Source organism: Thalia democratica, chromosome 8 (genome assembly GCF_965202585.1).
Source record: "Thalia democratica chromosome 8, ktThaDemo2.hap1.1, whole genome shotgun sequence".
NCBI lineage: Eukaryota > Metazoa > Chordata > Thaliacea > Salpida > Salpidae > Thalia > Thalia democratica.
In genome coordinates, this window is record NC_139172.1 from 42,362,730 (window position 1) to 42,379,443 (window position 16,714).

The 16,714-nt window shown below is 27.9% G+C and overlaps 1 protein-coding gene across 1 annotated transcript; it reads right to left on the reverse strand.

Moving 5' to 3' along the window:
* Positions 1 to 409: 409 nt before the first annotated feature.
* Positions 410 to 14,553, reverse strand: LOC145842084 (large neutral amino acids transporter small subunit 4-like). The gene is made up of 14 exons (XM_082949461.1): positions 14,365 to 14,553; positions 11,580 to 11,665; positions 10,717 to 10,772; positions 9,555 to 9,653; positions 8,812 to 8,867; positions 6,824 to 6,993; positions 6,205 to 6,338; positions 5,707 to 5,835; positions 5,222 to 5,439; positions 3,814 to 3,970; positions 3,349 to 3,484; positions 2,541 to 2,614; positions 2,102 to 2,225; positions 410 to 1,458 (listed from the first exon to the last, which is right to left on the reverse strand). Exons 1-14 carry the CDS (start codon positions 14,525 to 14,527, stop codon positions 1,234 to 1,236), a joined length of 1,827 nt encoding a protein of 608 aa, XP_082805587.1. The 5' UTR covers positions 14,528 to 14,553; the 3' UTR covers positions 410 to 1,233.
* Between the last annotated feature and the right edge of the window lie 2,161 nt (positions 14,554 to 16,714).

Sequence of the window (16,714 nt, forward strand, 5' to 3'; positions counted from 1 at the left end):
AAAACTTTTTAATACATACACTCCAATAAAATTAAAAAACACAATTAAAAAAAAAACTATACAAAAAAGTTTCCAAAAAAAAACAAAAACTTTATGTCAGTTTACTTTTTTAAGTATAAATACATTTAACATTTTTATTTTTTATTTTCTTAAATACAGTCAACTACTCAAAAAACTAATGACAAAAAATTTAAATGAAACAAATAATAGTAAAGTGTGTCCGATATATTTTTTTACTTTACACTAGGAATAAAACAAGAATTGAAACTAGATATAGAAAAGCGTCAAAAAAGTGCGATAGTTCAATACAAAAACTACTGTAAGTACTTATATACAAATCTCATAAATAAAAAAAAATGATACAAAAATAATAATATCAAGCTTTACTTATTATTAAAGTCAGTAAATTTGTAATAAAGGAGTATGTACAAGCTTTTAAATACCGATTGGAAACAGCTTTTTACTGAAAGCCTTTAATTTTTATTAAAAAGAAAATATTGTTTTAACGAAAATTATAAAAACAATACAAGATTTTAGAAGAATTTTTGTAAAAGTATACTAAATTTGGTGTACTACAAACTCTGCTTCTATGGATAAATTATATTCTTTATTTGTTTTTTGACTAACATACTTTTAAAATATGTACGTCAAAAACCTCATAGTTCAATATTCTATTAATAATTATGTTTCTGTGATTACTTAAAATTTAAAAAATGTTGTCGTATAAAATTTATTTACAAGTGACAAGCAAAAAATATACTTGTCCTTAACTGCGAGTATTAAAAAAAAGAAAAACTTACCAATTGTCTAAAAAAGTGACTAACAACAAATTAACATTCGTATATAACAGTTATAATTGCGGCAAAAATATAATGACAGTTTTTTTCTTTTTATAATATCTAAAAATGTTAAAAACATACTACAGTACTGAAATACGAGTTTATGGCGAAAAAAAGTGAGCATTTTAGCCAATCGAAATCACTGAGAGTCGGTACAAAAATGGTCGAAAAGTAAAAGGTCACTACAAAAATTTTTAGAAGCAAAATGTCTCACTTAAATGATTACAAAATTAAGGGTATTGATAATAGAATAAAAGTATTATTAAATTCATACTAAAAAAACGTAAAGGTTTCAGTTATGGTAAAAAATATTTACTGATAAATCAAATCTTGTACTATTATGGCCAATTTTTTTTTTGGCGGGAAAAATTTACACTCGAACGACTTCAACCAATCAGAACACGAGCGCGCCGGTTGAAAGCGTCACCCCTTCCTCCTTGCCCGTAATCTTGTTGACGATGGACGCATTTGATTGGAGCAGGTCGTGGTTGGACTGTATGACGTCACAGTCGTCGGAGCTGGCGACGGGGAGGTAGTCCTCCATGGCGCGGTACTCGCGGAAGAGGACCAGCGGGAGACCGTAGCCGAGGATGGTGGCGATGAGCAGGATCATGTTGTACTGTGGAAAAAAATAGAAATTAAATAAAACTAAGGTGATGAAATGTCTAGTTATTGAGGAGAATCATGTTGGATAGAAGAGGTAAACAAAAAAAAAATTGATGTTAGTGAAAATGTTGGTGAAGTTGTGTTGAAATTTTTACTTCACCGACATAAACAAGTAAAAAAACTTAAGAAAGGTCAAAGTTGTGGGTAAAAAGTCTTATAACAACAAATATTGAAAAAGTAAATGAAGAGGGTCATGTTGTACTGAGAACAAGTTTCTAAATTGTATATATTGTGTTAAAATGTTTGAGCTAAATTAAGTATTTAAAAATGTAAACTTAGAAAGTTTTGGTAAGTGAGTTGGGCAATAAATCATGAATGTTTATAGAACTAACAATAGGATTAAAACGACTTAAAAGAATAGTTTTGTAAATTGAAAAATAAAGTTTAGCACTTTAAGCTTAAAAAATACTTGTTAATCAAGTACTTAAAACAAAACAGAGAGAAAATTTATCAAAAACAATCATTAAGTGAAACGTTTGAACCGATTGTTATACACACACGAGCTTCTTCTAAAATCAGGTTTTAGTTACAAACTTGTTTTATTACTTGTTTTTGAATTTTCGGCCCTTATAAAACATTTACAAACAAAAACTAACAATCCAAGGGTTACCGTCATGGTTCTCCATGATGTCCACAAACCACGGGTCCAGGACCAGAATTGCCATGGCGCCCAGGAAAGAGGTGACTCCGGTCAGTTTGCCAAAGTGGGAGAAATGGTAACTGTGTGGAAACGTGTTTTACAAGTTTTTGTTTTAAGTAAGTTTAAATAAACATACTTTACCCTAATAAAAAAAATTTGTTTTAAGTTCATATAAATTGAAAAAAAAAAGAATTTTGAATATAAACTATTTAGTTTTTTAAGGTCTTAGAACATATTTTTTGTTTTAACTGCATGGGTACTTTCTTGAGAGACGAACAAAAAAGCTGCCCTTTTCTTTTATAAAGAAAAGTTTTTAAATAACTAACATTTTGCTCACTTGTCTATAAGTTTATATGAAAAGTTTAACTTCAAACAAATTAATGATAAAAACTGACACTGCCCCGTACAATGCGCCGGTTGAAGAGTGCAGGAAAGTTCTGATGATGGTGTGGAGGACCATGGCTACTATCTGTAAAACAGTATAAAAAGTTACAATTAGTTCCACTAAATACAAGTATATATCTGTATAAGTATGTAGAAAGTTAAAACTATTTAGTTGAGAAGTTAAACTTTACTTCAAAAAAAAAAGTTTAATAAGTAGTCGCTAAAAGTGGAAAACATCAAAAATTATGTATTATATGTAGAAATAGTTGTTCAAAACTTATAAGTATTTCTACTAAACACACTAGGATTAGTCCTAAAAGAGTATTTTGGGTTTGTTGTTTTGTCACAAAAGCTTTATCTTATAAGCTGTTTTCCAGTTAACAAACTAGTTCGTGCTTAAGATGATAGTTGAAACTTTAAATATGTCGATACTCAGATTTTGTGCTCTCTCGCGCCACTCAACGGATATTTTAAAAATCATATTGCTTTACTATATTTGATCGTTCGTAAAGTTTTATTCACTTGGATTTTGTATACTTATTTATCAAATTATTTCATAAACTTAACTAACCTAATTATTTTACGTTTAGTTAAGTTATTATACTCGTGTTATATTTAGCCTTCAAAAAACATTTGCAATTTTCTAACTATTGTTAGCTACCATTACAAACAATTGAACTTGTTTTAAAAAGTTATCTTAGTTTTACAAATTTACTATTTTTTACAAAAAAAGTTTATTTACTCTATTTCAAAGTTGTTTCATTAAAAGATAACACTTTGATTTATATCAAAATAAACAAAATTATCACCCAAACTTACTTGTATTGGCAGGTTCATATCGAACAAAACAATAACTCCGAACAACGCGAGCATAGTGTTGCAGATGAAGAATGCTCTGAACAAGTTTGAAACCGATTGTTTCTTCAGATTTCTCTGCATCCCTTGTGCTTCGTTACTGTAAAAAACAAGCAATATATCAAAAGAAAATACAATTTCAATCTATACCTTGTCCTTTGTTACTGTGAAAATAATCTAACGTTTGTCATAAAGAATGACTGAAAAACTTTAAAAATTTTAAGAAGAATCGCTGCGTAAAGTTTAATAAAAATCAAATAAAATTTAGTTAACAAATTTATGTGAACATGAAAGCAAAAAAAAAACAACAATATTCTATAAGCATAAGCAATTAAGTTTTGTTAGGCTGGTTTTAAAAAAAGCAACAAATACTTTTGAGATCCTTAAATTAAAACTAACGCCAATCTATAAAAAAAAATTGTTACAAACCCGTTAACGTCGTGGTCAATCTTGTCTGTGTCCTTGTTGTACTTCAACGCGTCATTCTTGTCCTGTTTCAGTTTGTAGTCCAAGATCTGTCCGACCACTGGGGCCATGAGGAAGCAGTTGGCTTGCAGCAAGCCGAATATGCGGGCATAGTAGTCGACTGTGAGAAGATAATAGATTAACTTTATAAAGATAGAGTTGTAAGTGGTTTAAGTTTCGTGCTTTTTGAGTTTTTTTCCTTAACTAAGAATGTGTTCAATAAACAAAGTTGTACGTATGTTTGTAGTATAAAGCAACTAAAATAGTAAAGTTATTTAAAAGTGTGTGAAGCTTAATCAAAAATAAAATGAAATAGACTATTTGAAAAAAAAAACAACTTGCTTTCTACATATTACTTTTAAATTTTGTTTTGTAAATTATGTGTTTTAAGCTAATAATAATTTGCTCTAGTTTATAAAAACTTTAGTGTACGTAGAATATTTTCTATGTGTTTGTTATTAATTGTCAAAAGTTAAATTTTGAAAGTTAATAAAGTATTTGTTTTTAACTAATTAAAATAAAACCTATAACAAAACTGTTTGCTTTAAAAGAATTTGTTGAACATTGTACTAACTAACAAAACTTTAAAGCTTGTGTTGATGTTTATTTTGATTAAAGTAAACATTACACTAATTGAAAAAAGTATTACATAATTTGTAGGCACAACTAACTAATAAACAAAACATTTAAAGTAAGTTATTTTTCAGCCAGATTTGAAAGGTTTAGCTGTATTTTAATTTAGATTTTTATTATTGTTCAATATTTTAAGTAACTAATAATCGGTATTACTACTGTTTTATACCAAAAAGTTTAAGATATAGTGTTTATGCTTTGCTATTATCATTTAAACACAACCTGAGTGATGTAACAATATTAAATAAGTACGTTGTTTTAACGTAAGAATCACATATCATGCGTACATTATTATTTTGAGACAGCATAGTGTCTCACGTAATAACTTTTACGCAATATATTTTTAAACCTATTTCTGAATAACTTCCTTGCTATATGCTCGAATCTGACAGCAAGTTTTTAAACAGTTATGCTACCATTAGTTGTTACTGCTTAAATTGGTTTGTTATTTTTTACCTAAAAATAAATCGCACTATTGCTTTAATAGAAAACATACTCAATAATTAGAAATTAAAAAATATAACAAAAACATCACCACTATGACTGATTTGTTCTTCAGCAACAGTGGTGATATTTTTGTTTGTACTAAATTATCTACAAACGAAAAAAGACATACACTTAGCAGTTTCTACTACCTACTATTGATCAGCAATATTTCTGAACAAATTAAATATAAAATTTACAACAAATACCAGCCACCTACACTTCATTGTTAACAAAAATATTTTTCAATACCAACCATTATCGCTTATTTCCTCTTCACTCATGCCCTGCCTCTCAGCTGAACTCCTCACATAAAGCTCAAGCCACCCCATGTAGCTGATCAAGCGTATCTGGGTCAGCGCCATGGTAACCACCGAGAAGAAGTAGCACCACGTCATCATGGAACCCACGAAAGTCTGGTGGGGAGCGTCGTTGACGTCACTATCAGATTCCTCGGATGGTTCAACTATTTTGCTGGAAATTTTAGAAAAAAACTTAAGTATTTTGTTAACTTAAGTATTTAGGCTAGTTGAGTTTTTAACTTTCTAATTGGATAAAGTAGATAAATTGTAAGTATATTTGGTTAAGTTTTTTTGTTTAGCCTTGTATAAAAATTATTTTAATTAACATCTTTTTATCTGATTTTATCAAGTTTACATTTCTACTTTTGATACATTAAAACATCCAGAGTAATTTTGAACTATTGTAGTCGTTTTTTATGTTATTTGTATTAACACTTACACATGCTTCTCGTTTTCAATTAGTCCATCCTGCTGGCTGACTGCAACTTTCCCGTTCTCAACGTTTTCCTCTTGCGGCAGCTTTAATCCGTTCTTGCGTTCCTCTTTTTCTTTCAAGATAATCTCAATTCTGTTTATTAAATTTTTTTAGTTAAATCAAATTATTAAAAACTTTGCAAGCATGGTTTCCAGAATGAATTTTTTAGTTACATACAAACATTTAAAATAAAATTTATGCTTTTTAATTGGTATGTAAAATTAAAACTTATAAAAAATATCGCCTAATTAGAAAGCGTAAGTTCAACCATGTTATCAAGCAACAAAAGTAAACCTGTAAGAAAGGTCTATGGGTCCAGGTATGGTTTTCAGGTTTGGTAAATACCTAATTACCTTATTACCAAAGAATAAAATCTAACCTGTAAGAATCCCTGGGTCCGGGTATGTGTTCCCTGATTATATAAATACCTTACTACCTTATTACTTAGCAACCAAATCAAACCTGTATGAGAGGTCCATGGGCCCGGGTATGGGTTCCCAGGGTTGGTTTGCGTACGCGTTGACGAACGTCAGGATTGCCAGACCTGCGTGGATTCCCATCAGCATCTGGAAGGAAACCCCCATATCGTAGAAAACCTGGTGAAAAAGTTGTTTAGTCTTAGTTTTTCAAAACTTTTAAGATAATAAATAAACCAGCAACTACATTTATTAGACGTTTAATAATATCTTGTAACAAACTTTCAAGCTCTTTTTAAATATAAAATAATCTTTTATGTTTTGATAATGATGTATATGTAGTGCTTTTATAAGAAGAAGGTAAATTGTAATACGTTATGCAGGCCTTACTTATTAAGGAACAGGTTAAAAATAAGATTACTTTTTTTTTTACAAATTAAAACTAAGTACTATATTTGCTGTTGCAAACCTTTTTGTAAAAAAATATTCTGTCAAATTAAAAAAAAAAATTTAAACCTTAAAAATCAGGTATAAGAGCGATATATATAAAATATTTAAAAATAAAAATTACAAAAAACTCTCACCTTGAATATCATGTACAGTAGAGATATATACAGAGAAGAATAATAAATTAACTAAAAATAAATATTTAAAAAAACTCTCACCTTGAATATCATGTAGAGCAGCGCCGATGCCGAGTAGCTCCCGATCATGAAAGCGATCATGGTCGCCCTCAGGTCGGCGAAAAAGTTGGGGATGGGGAACGAGGTGAATATGTAGGTGATTCCCCCCGCCCCGTTCAAACACACCGCCGGCGCCATCAGGATCGACATGTCTGCGTGGCGTCATAATATAAGTTATAATGTGTGACGTCATAATATGAGTTAAAATGTGTTACGTCATAAAAAAAGTGACGTCATAATACTGTTAAAAAGTTAGTGAAAAGTTATAAGTGTTCATGCCGAATAAAGTCGAATGTTCAAGTCGTGAACAAGTAGCTGGTGCAGAAAACAGGTTAAATTTTTTGTTGTGAAAATAAACAAATAGCTTGAAATATAATTTTTACCTCTTTAGTGTGTGATAATTATATAAAAATATTCTTTGTGGCCACTTTTTGTTTTAATTGCAGCAACTTTGCAATCGATTTCGACATTACAAAGTTTGTGTAGAAAAGAGAAAAGTGAAAGTTTTAAAATACACAACAAACTTTTTGCTGCATCTTTTATTGTATGCAACATTTAACCATTTTAAACAAAAAGTTAGCACGTATGTGTTTTTGTTTATTGTAAACAAATTAGCGCGGAAATCTCACGATGCAAAGCGGTTCATGTTTACACATTAAACAAGGTACACTTTTTACTGATATTATTACTGACTCTAATTATATGCACAAGCAAACCATAATAAGCTCAAAAACATGTATATAAATTGCAAACTCGAAATTTTGTCGCTCTTTTTAATAACAATATAGTTGCGTAATTAATACAAATTATGAGCTATTTGTTTATTTTCTTTAAGTAGTCCCAATACATTTATTACTACATTGGTAGTGGTATACAAATTAGTATTTATTTGTAGGAATTTTTCTTTTATAAGAGTTTATGAGAATTTTTCATTTTGTACGTAACTAGAATTTAATTACGGTAATTAAACGTTGCAATAAAATTTTGAAGACCAGTAGTAAAACATGTATGCTACCATAAAATTTTTAATTACTTTTATATAAAATACCTCGTTAGTTTAAAGTAAAACTATAATTACCGGATAAAAACCAAAAGTTAAATAACATTATGAAATTTTTTTCTAATTACAAACTAATTCGGATTTATTTGTATCAATAAAGGTTAAATTGGCAAATGTTTGTTTTTTGTTATTTAACAAACAATCAATTAATCACGATGTTTAAGTGCAAGTTTGTTGTATAAACTTAAATCATTGTACATCAGTTTGTTTACAATAAACAAAAAACTAAACACAAACGTGCTAATGTTTGGTACATCAGAAATTAATTACTGCACACAAAACACCAAACTGAGTTCATTGTTTCAATTAAAAAACCCTAATCACGTTCACAATTTCGATAGTTTATTTAAAGTTAACGCGTTATAAAATAATCACGATCAAAACTAACCGAGAGGTTTTGTTAAAATAAATTTACCGAAACCTTTATACTTCTTCGTAAAAACTTTTATTCATCTTAGTTTTATGTTAGTACTTGTATATAAAAACTGAACTGAAAAGACTTCATAGATAGCAACGTTTTCATAGAAAAGTATTAATGTTTAAGAAAAAAAAAAATTTTTGGTCAAAGAATGTATACTTAATCTGGCTGTTGCTTTGAAAATAATAACTTTATTCTACTATAATGTTTTACATAAAGGTCTTAAAGTTTGTAACAAAATAGAAAAAAAACTTTGTAATGCAAAAATAGAATTTTTATTTGCCAACAAAATGTAAACACCTAAGAAGTATTATGTTATGCGTTATTTTCATTATTTCTTTGTTTGGCAAGTCGATTTAAATGTACTACTTAAAACTAAACCTATAAATGATAAAAAGGGCTAGGATTTAGCCTGTCAAGATTCTGCAAATCTGATAGTACGAAAACTTTTAAGCTTGGAAATAAATTTAATACATCATACTAATAACTCACTGTCAGGGTCCATTGATCCAACGGCGAACAGAACACAGCTAGTCGCAAACATCAGTCTGAAAAAAAATATTATTAATAATCATTATCTGTGCTAGTTTGTAGAAAATTAATAAAAACTAGTATACTCTGATGATTAACTTTATCTTTTTTTTGCTTAAATTTGTTGTAATGCTGTTGAGACATGTTTGTGCTGGTGAGTTTTTAGAAAAAGTCTTTCAGTTTTTTGTATAAATATTTTAAGTTTTAACATATATAATTGTTACAATATTTACAAACTTGTCAATTAAAAATAAGTTAGGGGTTAAAAAAAAGCTAATCAAGTTTGAATTCGATGTTCATTGTAAAACTTGATTTTCATTAGAGTGAAGTATAACACATTGCAAAATAAAAAAACATAAGTGTACATAAGCTATTAATGTTAGTATCGTTAGCAAATTAATAAAGTTATAAAAAAAGTACTTGTTTAGTTGTAATTGTTTATAAAAAATAGTCGCAGTAATAGTTTTTAAAAACTTACAAAACCTTCCACAAACTAAGTATTTTTTGTTCATTTTTTTCGTAAATATAACTTCTCTACATTATAACAGCAGTAGTTTAGTATACAATAAATAAAATATACTTTTTTATCTAAAAAAATAAAAGTATAGAACTGGTTTTTAAATAAGAGTTTCAACAACAAGCAATAGAATTTTGTCTCAACTTTTTCTACTAAAATAAAATCATAAGAAGTTAAAAACACCCACGATCCGCAAAGTCTGATCATTCTCGACCCGTACTTGTCCATGATGACTCCCAGGATGATTGTGACCGCTGACAACAAGGTCGACCCTATCGTGTAATACCTGACGTAATAATATAAATGACGTAATAATAACTCTTGGTGTAATATTTGTGTGACGTAATAATGTAAATGACGTAATAATAACTCTTTTGTGTAATACCTGTGTGACGTAATAATATAAATGACGTAATAATGCCTCTTTGGTAAAATACCCGCGTTGCGTAATAATGCTATTAACTACTTGATACTATTCGTGTAGTACATGTGTGACGTAATAATATAAGTGACGTAATAATAACTCTTTTGTGTAATACATGTGTTGCGTAACAATGCTATTAACTACTTGATAACTATTTCGAGTAGTACATGTGACGCAACAATGTAAAGATAAGCGTATGTAGTGTAACGTAACAATGTTGAGAGCTAGGTCATTAACGGACCCTGTTTAGTTGTGACGTAACAATGTTTTAGTTTTTTACAACGGCTATGTTGTTTATTACGGTGTTATATTGTGGTACAATATGCTTTATTGTGTGGTATGCATACAAACAAAAGTAAAACTATTTTTATACTTTGATTTATATTATTACAAAAAGTTGTACTATATATAAAATATAAACAAACATTTGTATCTTAGTTAAGCTACGGGAGGGAAATATAGTATTATTTATTCTAACATAAGCTTTGGAGTGTTATAAAAATCAATAAACAAGTTATAAAAAAAAATTAAACAGCTAAAATCAAACTAAAATTAAACTTTCAATGTCAAAATAATTAGAAACAGTTAAGTTTTTAATGTTTTTATCAAAACTAATAAAAGCGCGTGAGAGAAATAATGTAAAATTTCAATACATAGAAAATTTGAATTAATGAAAGTTTTAATGTGACGTACACAAATTTATTTAAGATCGATAAAACTATGTTAATAATAATATCTCTACAGGAGTCAAAACTCAGTAAATAAATTTCATATAACAACGTACACAAACATGCTTGAAGTTTGTTTTTGCAAGCTTGCTTAAGTTGTATCAACAAATTGTATACATGGCATTTTTTAATGTAAACAGGTGGTTAGTAAGAATTTATATAAAGTATTTAAAATTTAAATGCTTTTTTTATATTACCTGTTCAATATAACGTCTTGGGCAGCACAGCTAAGATAACCGGAAGGCAAGACTCTCTGTAAAATATTAAATTGTTTGTTTAAAACACCAAGAATAAATAAACTTAAAAATAACAACATAATTTTTAAGCCAGTCTTATCGTTTAAAACAATACTTTAAGCTGTTAAGATTTCTTCAATCTAAAAAAATTTATTGACATTTACATATGCCTGAAGAAAAGTGTTTTTTAAAGTAAGTAACTTAGTTGAAAAGACCTTAGGATAATTAAATAAACAAAACAGATAATCGGTTGTTTAACAACTAAAGTTGTCATAAAAGTTTTAAGTTTTTCTGTTGTCTGACCTCTAAACTAAAACTTTATTAAATTTTTCAAACTCAATTTATTAAAATACTTTCAAAAACAAAAACCATTAAATGAAATTTTAGCCAGTCTTCTTAAGATAATTTTGTGGCGCTGACCGTTGGCCTACTTTTTAATTCACGCGAGTTCAAAAATACCACAAGTATTTAAAAAGAAATAATCTACTTTAAAATCAATTAAGATTTACATATAGCCTATTTAGAGACCGCAACATTTTTTTGGCAAAAAAATTTCGAACATTTTTTAAAGAAGTTTAAATTAATAATTGCATATTTTTATTGTAATTTGTCTAAAACATGTTTTGGAAATAATTACCTAAAAAGGTTCAGAAAAACAAAGCTGAAACTCAATAAAATTCTAAACAACGATCGAAAACAAGCAGTGATAAATTATAAGCTCTTTAAAACCAAGGACACAGGAAATGATTAAACGTAAACAAAACTCAAACTGTTTGTTGTTATGACGTCAGAAACAGTTTTTAGTTATGACGTCACACACTTACCACTTCGCTGTTGGTGTTGTTGCCGGTTTCAGTTAGCATGGATTCGGTTGACGAGTTTGAACCGACAATCGGTGTGGTTGAGTTGTCTGATGATAAAAATTTATTTACTATTGTCAAAAAAAAACTTTACCATTCATTTTGCGTTTAGAAAAATTTATTATGTGTATTAAAATTTTTACATCTGAAAACATGTTTACTATAGTATTACAGTTTTAGGTTTTTTTAACTACATAATCAAACGTATTAATAGTTAGTTAACACCCAAGATATATCTAACTTTGGTAAATAAAAAACAAAATAACTTAATGAAAACATAGAAAATGTTCTTCATTTTTGTATTGTTTTATTTCAGGTATTTTCTAAAGTTATGCATTAATTTAAACGTTAAAATGTACTATGAGAATTATTTAGATTTTGTTTGTTACAAATCTACACCTTCTTTTATTTATTTATTTCAGACTTTAATATCAGTTAAACAAAGTTTTTTTTTCTCATTTAAGTTCGTATAAGGTCAGCCATTCAAAAAACAAATTTATTTGCTAATTTGCGCAAACACTTTTTTTGATTGGCTTAATTTTTGGGTTGTTTTGTTCCTGTTTGTTTTTTGGAGATTTGATACGTACTTCATAGTTAATTATAGTTCGTATTTACATCTGTTTATGACGATTGAATTGAATTCAAAAAAGTTCGAATTTTTCAAGTATAGCTCCGTAAAACAACAAATTAAAAACAACATCGGGTAAATTTTTGGTCAGGTTTTATTCTACATGCAAAATAAAACTTTTTACTAAGCTATAGCAATACCTAAGTTTATAATCCCTTTTAGAGGTCTACGCGTATTCATAGTTGTAAAAACGTGTTTTATCTTTACACTTCCGCAATGTAAACAAAAGTTTAAAAACTGTTGATAAAATTAGCTGTAATTAAAAGATTACAAATGTAAACAACTTTGAATACAATCAATCAAACTCAATAAACATGTACCTTGCTTTGATAAACATATCAATTGTTTTTTTTAGAGTTCACAAAACAAGGTTAAATAAAAAGGCATAAACGATATTCTGGAACTTGCTTTTGCATACTTGTATTTACAACAAAGTTTTTAAGTGAAAAAAGAAATATTGAAATAAACCATTGTAACAACTTATAAGTTATTCAAAAATTTATATAACCATCGTTAAGACATAAACTGTTTTATAAAAATTTTAAACATGTTTTGTGTGGGTTAAAATTTTAAACAGTAATACAGTTTTTATAATCAAAATGTTTTGCATCTTTTATTGTTACATTAAATGTGAAATTAAAGTAACTTATATGTTTTAGTATGTTAGTTTCTAACAGCTTTGTCAAATAATTACACTCTTTAACACCATATTAGTATTTTCCTATCTGACACAAAATAATTGTTGCAAAAAGATTACGTTTTACCTAACTAGTAGTTTAATCATTACATTTTTAGATAACTTATCTACCGCAAAAAACATTTTGTACCTTAAAAAGTTGTTCAGAAAGTTTTATGTGGTTTGAGAATGAAATAATTTGTTATCTCGTGAAAAAGCATTTAATAACTGAAACAACAAATCAGCATTACGAAAAGATAAATTGTTTTCGAATTTTTGTAGAGAACGCAGTTTTGTTTTGAGGTTTCAATAATATACTAATAGGAGGTTTCATAGAAAATAGACGATCAAAATGCCAAGTGCTAAAGATAATGAATGAATTTGTTTCTCATCTTGCTTGAATTTTCAAATGAAGCTCGCTGATTGGTGGGAGCTTTAAAGGCGTATTCAGACGCATGGTACTTGATTTATATTTGTAAAATAAGAAATTTTTATACGTTTGTTGAAAATTGTGTGAAAGTCTGTTGAGAAACTACCACTGAGGTGACGGATTGAAACTCTTGAATGATTCTTTTGATTAAAAAAAAATTCTATATGAACAAAAAGTATTATGGTTGATAATCCCAATTAGAAGAATCATTGTATTGCTGTTATCTAACAACGAATTTATTTAAAATGTGTACTAGTTGGTTAAGAAACGACTCAAACTTCGGTTTAATAATCAGTTTGATACTCACTATAAAACATTGTATGTAACTTTTCTCCAGGTTTTCAAAACTTCATCCAGTTTTTTAAAGTACACACTTTTATGTCTATTTTCAGTTTAAAGTTAAGTTTAAGATGAGTAACTGTGTTGATTAGTATAAAAACATTGAAAAGATACTGTAAAGCTACTTAAAATGTGTGTTTTGATAAAAAAACATTTTGTCACCATCGAATTTTTTTATTAAAAAACACATTTAAAGCAGCTTTATATGATAGATTTTTGTTTACAATCAAAATTTTATTACTTAAAATGTTAAAAATATTAAAATTACAGGTTTTTCACCCTAAATTGTCAAATTTCCGGTTTTTCCAGGTTTCCAAATTTTTCGGCAACCCTGAATATACTTCTGAAAATTAATCAAAAAGAATTTGCTTAGTAGGTTTGTGTATAGGCACGAACAGAAGACTGCGCACTAGAGCGTGTCCTGCTTTGTCACCAAATTTCAAAACATAACTACTTTAACTGCGTCAAGTTTCAACGGTTAAGTTAAAAAAAAAACAACTAAATGAGTTATTGCACCTACTAAACAGAATAAGGACCTGCGATTTAAAATGGCCTCGTGCCAAAATTTTTCGAGTGCAAAATCAAAGAACCACATTGACAATACTAATTTAACATTTGCTCTATATATTATTATCATATCCATTAATGTTTTATAATATTATTCACAACAACCAACCCAGTAGTTCGTTGCACTTGTACGAGTAGAATCCCTCGTTTTTCAGCATGAGCAGCAGCGATGACCAGCCGAGCAGAACGGCGGCGAACAGCAGGTTCTCGGTTATGGCAGTTATGGCAATCCACCATTTTCTCCTGTTGGCTGTTGCGAGTGTTGGGGCCATGTCGTGTGTGATATTCTAATTAATAAATATCTGAAAAAATATTTTTGTTTGATTAATATTCTAAAAAATAAATGTCTGGAATTTTTTAGGTAACTAAAGAGAATTTAGAGACAAACTATTTGTCAAAGTTATCTTTATAAATACACTAATTATGATATTTTATTAAAAATTAACTTATTTTCTGATAAAATTATACATTTAATTGATATTTAATAGAACTTTAGAAATCAAAATTGTTGTAAATATTTGCTTGTGCAACAAAAATTAAAACTGTCTAAAAATTTAGAAGAGGTTATTATAATAATTACAACAGTAGTTATGAGTGCTATAGCTAAGACTGTGTCTTTCTTAACAAAATAAAAGTTGATGCGCATTTTTATATAAACTATAACGACCCCTAGTGGGCGAGATTATGCAATAAAAAATTCTAATTATTTTTGAGCTTTTTGAATTTTTAGAATTGCAACATTAACAGAAGTTCATCATAAAAAACACTAACAAAATCTATAAAAAAGGATTGATTGAAAAACATCTTTATAAAGTATAGTTTAGAAAGTGTTTAAAAAGTAAAAAATTTAATCTTATCTCAAATTTAGCTTAACTAAATACATATTTTGAGTATCTGAGAGCTTTTCTCAATTTACTTTTTTATTATACTTAAAACTATCTGTGTTTAAAGAAAAAACTAAAAATGCATGTGCTTTGGATTAAGACTTTTGCTCACTACCTTAAATTTTTCTACACTTTAATTTAAGCAAAAATACTAAATGTTTGCTTTTTAAGTAAATAACTTTTTAAATTTATACAAAGAAACTTACAATTTAATTAATTTAACAAAATCTACCTGAAAAATAAATTTAAACTTCAAGTTAAAAATCTTTAAAAATGTATAGGGTTTTATTCAAAAAATTAGACACTTTATTTAGTTTAAAACTCAATTAAGCCAATTAAAAAAAAGGTGCAAGTTTTTCTACCGTGTAATCAATGGCTTAACGTTCCAACAGAATTGAATGGAAAATTTTTACGTTTTGCAAAAACTTTTTTTTTCGGAAAACTCATATTGCACAATATCTGCAAATCCGTAACGGTTGCATAATTTCTGCAAACCACAAGCAGTTTACTCAAACTTTGCCCTACTTTCAGCACAATGAGTTCGTATTATTACGTCATACGAAAAAGCCCACGTGAAATGGAAACCCAAGTACGCTCTGATTGTTACGTAACACCACAATATAATTGACATTTAAGTTTTTTTTTGAAACTGCCTCCTAATTACTTTATTAAAACATTTTTGACCAAAAAAACTGGACTTGCTATAATTTAAAACCGAAGTAAATTATAAAAATTATTTCTTTATAATCGTTAAAAGTGTATAAAGCATAAGAACTTCAAAAATTAAGACTGAGACAAACTTTTGAATAAAAAAACATATTTACACCTGTTTATCTAAAATTAAATAACAAAACAAATTTTTGAATTTTGATATTTTTCAGCTCTGTCTTCTTACTTTATATTCAAGTCTGCAGTATTTATTTTTCATTGTAACAGTTAAAACAAAACTAAAGCCACTTATTTTTTTTTTCTAAATCAAAATCGTCTACCTTGTAACTAAACTTTTAAACCTTTTTATTGTTTCATTTTCCATTCAAGTAAAGTTAACAAAAACTTTGATCTTGTAGTACTTTTGAAAACTATTTTTCACGTAAAATTGTTATTCTGGAAACAATCGTTTAGTTATAGTTTAAGCAGTAAAAGTACTGTAACATTTTCACAAAAATGTTCTTAAAAAACCCGAATAATATTATTTAGTTATGTAAACCAACATATGTAATTCAAATTTCGAAATATAACCAAGGCATGTTGAAATTTATAGAAACAGCTTAAGTGTGACCGAAAAAGCTATTTATACGTTTAGATTTTTTTTCACAATTTAGTTCATTGTGGTTTCAGGCATCAGTAGTTTGTATGCGACTGAAAAAAAGAATGAATTAAAATAAAATAAAACTTTTTAATTTTGCTTATTTTGTAAAGTTTTATAAATGAAGTTGCGTTTGTTCTTCGAAATTTTGAAAGTTTATACATTTTATAAAAGTAAAAAGATCATTTGAACTAAATCTGAAACGATATATATATATATATATATATATATATATATATATATAGTAAAACTTTTGTCTTGCCTATAAA

What these genes read in the sequence shown, in the direction of transcription:
- LOC145842084 (XM_082949461.1), bottom strand. Translation starts at nt 14,527, where the DNA reads ATGGCCCCAACACTCGCAACAGCCAACAGGAGAAAATGGTGGATTGCC. An exon ending in ACAACACCAACAGCGAAGTG is followed by an intron (nt 10,773 to 11,579) that starts GTAAGTGTGTGA and finishes AATATTTTACAG; the next exon opens with AGAGTCTTGCCTTCCGGTTA. An exon ending in ATGACGGTAACCCTTGGATT is followed by an intron (nt 1,459 to 2,101) that starts GTTAGTTTTTGT and finishes TTTTTTCCACAG; the next exon opens with TACAACATGATCCTGCTCAT.